This window comes from Barbatula barbatula, assembly GCF_947034865.1.
Source record: "Barbatula barbatula genome assembly, chromosome: 12".
NCBI lineage: Eukaryota > Metazoa > Chordata > Actinopteri > Cypriniformes > Nemacheilidae > Barbatula > Barbatula barbatula.
In genome coordinates this window covers 23,161,686-23,171,169 of record NC_136775.1, presented here as the reverse complement: position 1 = coordinate 23,171,169, position 9,484 = coordinate 23,161,686, and the positions used below count along the sequence as shown (strand labels likewise).

Here is a 9,484-nt window from a genome sequence, read left to right as displayed (position 1 = left end):
GACTTTGACGCTTCGCGCGACTAACGCATAGGCTACTGTTTGTCGGGAGAGACGACTTTAACGGACAAGAGGAAGACCGACCCAGACGGCAGACCCATGTAAACTAACGGATGTTCACCGGCATCACGGGTCAATCCCATGGACTTCCATCATTTGAACACTTGAAGTAACTTTTCAACGCGACTACCAACGCTCAAAGAACAGACATGAACTTTTGCGTTTCGATTAGCCGACGATGGGAGAATGTATAAAGTCAATGGACGTTTTCGTTTTGTTGACTAAATGAAAAGACTGTGAGGATTATGCGAAGTCTTCGAACGTAAGAAAAAGCGCATTTAATACAAACTCGCGCAGAAAACGAAAGTTTGCATTGAGCAAAACTGCGCTCTCCGTGACAGTGTGGAATACGCATCTGAATTTCACTTTGTAAAGGCACGCTAGAACGAAGCCCAACAAAGACAGCAAAACGGCTCACCTCCTCCTCATCTGGGTGTTCGGGGTGATGCTGATAGTTGATGGTGAAGTAGTTAATTGCGGAGTCCGTCCCTCATTTCCATATAAGTGTGTCCACTGGAGCTCGGCCAATCCAATGCATCATTTACTATTATAATGACACATCTACACAACAGCAGATAATTTTCGTTATTTTGCGACTCGAGATTTTGAGAAGATTTTTTTCAGTGCCGATGTATGTGGAGGAAGATCTCCCGCAGAAGAATGTCCCGTCGGAAGCAAGCGAAACCGCAGCAGCTCAGATCGGACGAGGACACACTGCTGGAGCTGCTGCCCGATCACGGTTAGTGCTCTGATCCTCGCTTTGCTTTCATTTCATTTCAGCATCTCTATAATAGGTTTTAAAATGTAGATGGCTACTAATATTGCAATTCATTTATTTGTAGCGTGTGCAAATAGATGAGAAACACAGTATTTAACTTTATACTGGCATTTGTCTGATCACATACATTTTATCAGTACACCGCAAATACCTAATATGTAAAGGATTAAAGGGGCTCAATATAATATGATATAAAATCAGTTTTTTGCGCTTTATAATAAGCTAATATCAGTCGATTATAGAGATTGTTTACAGCGTTTTAATAATTTAAATATAAAACATATAAAAGTATTTGGCGGACGAGATGGATTTATGTGAACGTCTGCTAATATTAATAAAACACAGTAGGCCATTGAAACATTTTCACTGCGTAGCATATAGAATACTCAATTAAACATTAATTCATTGCATGTATTTGTGTAAGTTTTCTTAGTTCGGTGTTCTCAAAGTTTCGAAAAATATTGTTTACTTCACATGTGTATGTGATTGAAAGAAAACTTACGATTTTTTTATATGCGGATTAAATTGGATCGTTTTTAAATAATCAGTTTTGATTTTCTTTCAAAGGGAAAAATGGATGAAAGTGATTCATACGCACAGATTGCACTTCACACTGTGCACCTTTATTGTGTATTTAAATGCCATTGGCTGTGTTACATGCCTGTGTTTATTATGACAGAAACAACCTTTTCAGACTTCTACATTAATAATGACAAAGAAAAATATCGATCTTTCTCATGAATTAAATTGTTTATACGCGTTACTTAGGATGGACACGTATGGGAAATGTTGATCTCGGTCAAACACGGCCCCATGTCGGAAGCGCTTTCTTTTGGTATAGAGATGTTTTCACACTTTCCGTTTTTTTTCGAGATGACATTACTGTATTAGCCTACTCTTGAGATTATATTTCTTTTTACATCATGTAAACGTCTGTGTTTAAACAATCATTAGTCGTGCTTGCATACTTTAAGGCTGTTTGGCGTGCTCCATTATTGACATTCATGCTAATAAGAGACAAATTAACTACAAACGTGTGCACATATATTACACAATTTATGTTATGTTATTACTGCTTATCAAACATGATTTTTTTTCAGCAAATATTTTGCCAAATATATAAAAGAACATTTTCATTATGAGTGCCATAATGATATGATAGCACTATAAATGCGGAGTAAATCCAGCACCATGCATTAAAAACTCCTAGTTTATGATTGGAAATCTATTTGAGTATTTATTGTTATTGCCTTATTACAGGTAATGAAATTACCATTCATGCTGACTAAGGCATGAGTGTCCAGTAGTCCATTGTAAAACTTGTCATCTTATTTGTAATTTCATATCAGGTGTTGAAGTAAGAAACATGTATTTATTAATTTCTGTAGATTTGTTAAGAGAAGTCTCTTTATTAAATCCTCTGCTTTACTCTATGGTTCAGTCCCTCCAGGCATCTGTCCCACTTGCCCCTGAGGTGGTGCTGCTTTAAAGTGTTCCGATACTGCTCTTAACCTTTGGCTGTAGCCTCACCGGGGGTGTCTGATACATGTCTGATAGATGATGCATTTAACATACAGTATTCAGGCATTTCATTGACTTTGGAAAAGTCGCTTGCATATGCTTTTTTAATACTTTTTATCCTGTTTCTATTTATATATTTCATCTTCTGAAACGTCCATAATTATGCTTGAAATCTTGAACAAAATGTTCTTGTCCTCAATGGGTCCCGTAGCCTAATTTCCCCATATTTCAGAATTTGCTCTTAGCGTTACTGACAAATCATTTCTTTTAACATTGGACTTTAAACAGTGAAAGGTCACACTTGCTATTTGTAATTCATACCTGATTTTCTTTGTAAGCATATACAATTATCTTGTTAGTTTCATTTAGTCTATTGAGATTTATTTAAATGAAATACAGGGAACCTTAACACTCCTTCCTGCAAAGTTTTTAAGCGTTGAACACTGCACTGTTAACAAAATATCCTTTTTTATATTTACAAAATATACACACCTCCACAAATATAACTCTCTAACTAGGAGTGGCCGGTCGACAGTCTGGTAGAGGGAATGCTGTCACTGAATATGCTAATACGAATTGATAATGTTGTGGGTGCATGCAAGAAGTGTTCAAGTTATAATGGTATGGAGTGCTTAAGCCCGTTTCTTATTCTTTGTGTGTGTCTGTCTTCAGTTTTCAGTAACTGTTCCTGTTCTCTTCTGGTATTAGTCTCTTCAGTTCGCACCGGCATCATACAATGTTTTCAAAATGTTACGCTTAAAATTATAGTTTAAGAAAAGATGCTCAACCATCAGAAATGGGAAGTTGCAACCAAAGTGAAAAATTCATACTGAATGAAAAAATGGTGCAACACTAACTCTTTCTCGAAAAAAGATCCTACTTTATTAAAATCATTGCCAATATCAAGGCCTTCCTTATCTGCTAAAGCTTAATATTATTAAAAGCACATTTAACTGTAAAATGCTGTTCTGTAATCATTGCTCAAGTACAATTGTTGTCTCTTTTGACATCACACAAACCATTTAAAAAATATTTTTCATAAAAATCTGCATTATATTCCCTGTATATTCATTATGTGAAAATGAAAAAGAGTTCAAATAATACGATTATGAATGCAGCTTATGTCAGGTTGTCATATTAAGTAATGTTTTGACTCTAAATTAATTTGAGTTTTACTACATAAAGCACAGTGTTTATTGACAAAAAATGTTCTGCTGTGTAGAAATGTGTGTAGAAAAGGCTTTCATGTTTTAAAATGTCTTACTCTTCAGTCAATACTAATATATAGTGAATGGAAGCACATGTGGAAAATACATAGTTCATTTTATTTTACTTGTATTTTATATTTTTAATTAAACAACCAATATGCTTTAATATTTGTATAAATTACACAAATAACTAGCTGTATATACATGGAAGATAAATCTTACACTTATGTAAAATAAATAAATTGTCAAGAATATGTTAAATATAACAACGTTTTATTATTTTATCTTTATTACGAATCAGTCACTGTAAATGAAAATGTCACTGTAAACAAAAAATCAAATTTTCTCTTCATTATGAGTGCTGCAACAATAGATTTATATTGTATATACATTTAAAAGACATTTAGCAGAAGCTTTCTTCCAAAGGAATTTACAAAGTGATATAAGTGCTATAGCAAGTTACCATATATATATAAATATAAATTGCAAAAAAAACACTTCATGATTGAATTCCACTTTCCTCTACCTCTCAGTCTCAGGTGAAGGAGTGGACGATTCAGACAGTGGAAACGAGAGCCGCAGTGGGAGTGAAGAGACCCATGTTTGTGAAAAATGTTGTGGCGAGTTCTTTAAGTGGTCTGATTTTTGTGAACATTTAAAGAGCTGTACTAAGAACCCACTGGTGCTAATTATCAGTGACAATGAAGTGACTTTAAATCCAGCACAGGAGTACCTTGCTGAGCCATCACCTGTGCCCAGCTGCACCAGTGAGCCTGCAGACAGTGAGGATGCAGGTGAGGGAAACCACATTCCTTCTGAAGGGGATGATGGAGCAGAGATGATGCTGGAGCAGGGGGCTGTGTTGGACAAAGAGGACCCAATGGAAGTGGAACTGTCTCCTGAGAAACCCACAGACTCTGATGAACAAGATACTTTAGCAGAGCCAGACATTTGCCTACCTCAACTTGAGGACTGCAGCCAGTCCTCTGGGGCAGGATACACTATACCCAGCACCAACGTGACACTGGAAACACTGCATGGAACGCGTGTGGCTGTGGCCCAGTTCTCCCAGAGCACCCGAGCAGCACTAGCTGGTGGAGTGTCAACTATGGCCATACCTGTGATCCTGGATCAGCTCATGGCCTTGCAACAACAACAAATTCACCAGCTTCAATTGATAGAGCAGATTCGGAGCCAGGTGGCACTTATTAATAGACAGAGTTCAACACAGTCAACACTTAACCATCACAACACAAATGCTGGTTTACAGGCAACTTCATCCTCCAGTATATCTACAATGGCTGGCCAACTACATGGCTTCAATACACCTCCAGTGAATCAGCTTCCTATCAAGGTAACCTCCAATAGTAACGGACAGGTGTCAACAACATTACCTTCAGTTTTGGAGGGGGATTGCTCTAGTGTCCCTCAGACATGCCCTTTGACAAGTTCTGGGATTAGCAGCAATATCCCAATACATTCCTCATATCCAACAACCAGCTGCAATGTGGTTTCCTCGCAATTGCCACAATGTTCGGCATCTACTAGCATCAGTAGTAGCAGCGGCTGCATCACTAGTAGCACTGGAACTGGTGGTTCAGTCAGTTCTGGTAATTCACTGGCAAGAACCACACCTAGTCCTCTAATGTTGAATCACGGAAGATTGCTGTCATCTCCCTCCAGCCTACCCCTCCTACCTCACAGCTCACCCAACAGTGTTATCTTCCCTAACCCTTTGGCCAGTATTGCAGCAACAGCAAATGCTCTCGATCCTCTCTCCAGTCTAATGAAACACCGCAAAGGAAAGCCCCCAAATGTCTCTGTGTTTGAAACTAAACCCTCTGCAGAAGACGCCTTCTTTAAACACAAATGCAGATTTTGTGCAAAAGTGTTTGGAAGTGACAGTGCCCTGCAAATCCATCTGCGTTCCCACACTGGTGAAAGGCCTTTCAAATGCAACATATGTGGAAATCGTTTCTCCACGAAAGGAAACTTGAAGGTTCATTTTCAGAGACACAAAGAAAAGTATCCTCACATACAGATGAATCCCTATCCAGTGCCTGAGTATTTGGACAATGTACCAACCAGCACAGGTATTCCTTATGGCATGTCGTTGCCCCCAGAAAAGCCTGTTACCACATGGCTGGATAGCAAGCCTGTTTTGACTACAATCCCAACTTCTGTAGCACTGCAACTTCCCCCAGCTATACCCAGTATTGTAGGAAGCTATGGGGATTCAGCTAGTCTCACCCCTTCAAGCAGATCACCTCAAAGGCCATCACCGCCATCAAGTGAGTGTACATCTCCAAATCGCCTAAATGCAGAGGCCAGTATCCCACACATTTCTAGTTCACCACAATCTAGTGTGGTGAGTGACACTTCTCTAGTTCTCAAACCTGAAGCCATTCATTTTCCGCCCACCACTTCCGTACCCCAAGTGATTCCTTTACACACAGGGACAACTACCACCAGAGCACATATCACAGACTCTGTGAACACTCTCACTTCCGTCACCCGTCCATCCGTACAGATGGTCTCTGACCAGTTTAAGGCTAGGTTTCCTTTTGGTGGCCTCCTGGACTCTATGCAAACATCGGAGACCTCAAAACTACAGCAACTAGTGGAAAACATTGATAAGAAAATGACAGACCCCAACCAGTGTGTTATTTGTCATCGTGTGCTTAGTTGTCAGAGTGCATTAAAGATGCACTATCGCATTCACACCGGGGAAAGACCTTTTAAATGTAAGGTTTGTGGCCGTGCTTTTACAACCAAGGGTAATTTGAAAACACACTTTGGGGTTCATAGATCAAAGCCCCCTCTCCGGGTACAGCACTCTTGTCCTATATGCCACAAGAAGTTCACTAATGCTGTAGTTCTGCAGCAACATATTCGCATGCATATGGGCGGACAGATTCCTAATACACCCCTGCCTGAGGGATTTCAGGAAATGGATACAGATCTCTCATTTGATGAGAAAAGCTTAGATGACATAAGTAACTATGATGATGAGCTAATTGATGAAATGGAGCAGGCAATGGAAGATGAGGAAAGTCTAAAAGAGGGCGATCTGGACCCAATCAAATCACTTCAATCATACACAGACATGTCTCCGAGCAGCTCACCCCCGACCTCTCTTATCTCTAGCATTTTTACATCAGACAATGAAATGAAGCTCACTGACCCAACAGTTAATCTGACCTATTCCATCAGTCTAAAGCCACCGGAAAATAGGAGCGGAACTGATGGGGAAAATGGAGATGTGTTTAAGAATGACTCATCATCCACTGTGGGAGACTTAGAGAATCACAGTGTTGGGAGTCCAGCACAGTCTGAATCATCAAGCTCTATGCACGCTCTGTCTCCTGCCCATAGCATGTCTGAGAATCACCTCTCTAAGTCTCCGAGTCAAACAAACAGCCTTAACAAGGATGAAGCTCAGAATCCCACTGCAGTGAATGCAAAAGTAAAGTCAGAAAAATCGGACACCCCTTCTCCTGGATCAGAGAGCTTTGGTGCATTAGATCTTACTGCCACACAGCCAACCAGGCCTTTTGTCAAAGATGAGAACCATTTCAGTCTGCTGTTTCTTGGAAAAGACAGAGGTAGTCATATATCCTATATTATTATGTTTTATCTTTCACGTTGTTCATGTTGAGTTTTTAATATGCCTCTCTTGTGATTTTCTAGGTTTAAACACCCCGAGCATGCTGAACTCAGAACCAGGCATAATCAAGCTTGAAATGAATGGACATGGTAAGCCACTGTCCATGAATGAGGGCCCCCACCTATCAGTAGGGCTCCAGGCACCTGCTGCAACTCATCATACAGCAATAAGCCCCAACCTCACACCAATGCTAGCACCACCCCCACCACGACGGACCCCTAAACAACACAACTGCCACTCCTGTGGGAAAAATTTTTCGTCAGCCAGTGCTCTTCAGATCCATGAGCGCACCCACACAGGAGAAAAACCCTTTGGCTGTTCTATCTGTGGTAGAGCTTTTACTACAAAGGGAAATCTAAAGGTATAATACAAGTGCATACAAAGACTAACACTACCCATGAATAAATATGATAATGTCTGTTATATGTATGGTATGTTAACTGATCCACCTTAATTCTTCTTGTTTCAGGTCCACATGGGAACCCACATGTGGAACAATGCACCAGCCCGCCGTGGAAGACGGCTCTCAGTAGAAAACCCAATGGCTCTTCTAGGAGGAGATGCTATGAAGTTCAGTGAGATGTTTCAGAAAGATCTTGCAGCTCGAGCAATCAATGTAGACCCAGGCTTCTGGAATCAGTATGCTGCAGCCATCACCAATGGGCTGGCACTGAAAAACAATGAGATCTCCGTCATTCAGAATGGAGGGATTCCATCAATTCCTATAAGCTTGGGAGGGGGTGGCATTCACGCTGTAGGGGGACTGTCAGGGGCAATGGAGCGGTCTCGTCCTGGCAGTAGCCCTCCGATGGCTGGACTCGAAAAATCCAACTTAGAAATGGCAACTGGACGGTCCTTTTCCAGATTCATGGAAGAGAACAAAGAAATTGGGATAAATTAATGTTTTACATTTAGAAATGGATACAGACAAAAACACTAATAACTGATATAATATTTCTATGTATGATATTACAGTATGTACAGATGAAGTCTGATATGCTGTTTAGTTTTGGAGCTGTAGTACTTAGTACACTGTTTCATTCATACAAAAAAAGTAATAAATCTTTGTGTCTCATTTGAAAATCTTTTGTCTTGCAAGGTTTGCATGGTACTTATTGGTTTCTATCAGTATGTTTCCTAGTAGTATGGCGCCCTGGCATATGTATGTGATTGTCGATTGACACAGGTAAAAAAGACTAAAGGGAAAAGGAAAGCAATTTGTAGGTGTACAAACACATGATTGTTTGCAGCACATAAAAGGGATAAATACGAAATGGCTTTTAACAATTTTTTTTTACTAAACAAGTCTGAACTAGTCAATTCGTTACAAATTTCGTCTGCCATTGTCTTATATTATTGTCCTGTGTCTTTAGTATTTATGATATAAAAAACGGGTATATATATTTAATGGGCCAGGGGTTTAAGTAATATTTTAATCACTGTTTTGTTTTTGATGCTAAATCAAAACTCATTCTAAAATCTTTAAACAATAACAGTTTCTTCATCTTACCAATGCAGACATATTGTGACGTTTTGTAGGATATCTAGCATGCATTTGTGTAACAGACGTGCTACACAATCAGAGAGCGATGGTATCTGAAGCTGCTACACTCACAAGCCTGGTTTTAATCTTTGTGAAGTAAAACGGATCTACAAAAACTGTTATGAACAGTACAAACAAATCTGGTATGCATATTTTGTAACACATCACAAAGGGTATGTTAATTTGCAATTTGTCATGTTTGTGAATGCACTTTTTAGAGGAATGGTCTTGTCTGTGAGATTCTGTTAACATAGGGACTGAGCTATGTGTAATTCTTCACTTTTTCCTTGTTCGCTTGTGGGGTTTGTAAATGTAAGTTCTGATTCTTGGACAGAAGTACAAGCCTTTGGCTCTTGCACCACAATCTCCAGACATTTTGTCCAATCAAAGTCTAAATAAAACGAGAACAGATTTCGTCTGTGTATTGGTGTCTCTCTTTAGACATTTTTAAAATGCTTTTACACTTAAAGAATTTCACCTTCAGTAGAAGAACATTCATATGAATTGAGACGTTTCTGTAACATTCTCAGTGTTAAATTACATAGATTAGGAAAGAGAATACTTTGTGTTCCTAAACACATTTGAATAATCATAATAACCTATAATATTTATGTGGATAGATGGCCAGTAAGGGATAGATGAAACAATTATTGTTAGGTTTTTCAGTTTAGTTTGGTGTTTAATCTTTTGTTTTTTAATAAAAAAAATTA

At 39.1% G+C, this 9,484-nt stretch overlaps 1 protein-coding gene across 1 annotated transcript; it reads left to right on the top strand.

Moving 5' to 3' along the window:
* Positions 1 to 717: 717 nt before the first annotated feature.
* Positions 718 to 8,132, top strand: sall3a (spalt-like transcription factor 3a; the record flags this gene model as incomplete). The annotated part of the gene is made up of 4 exons (XM_079469193.1): positions 718 to 796; positions 4,098 to 7,169; positions 7,255 to 7,592; positions 7,701 to 8,132. 4 exons carry the CDS (start codon positions 718 to 720, stop codon positions 8,130 to 8,132), a joined length of 3,921 nt encoding a protein of 1,306 aa, XP_079325319.1.
* Positions 8,133 to 9,484: the final 1,352 nt, after the last annotated feature.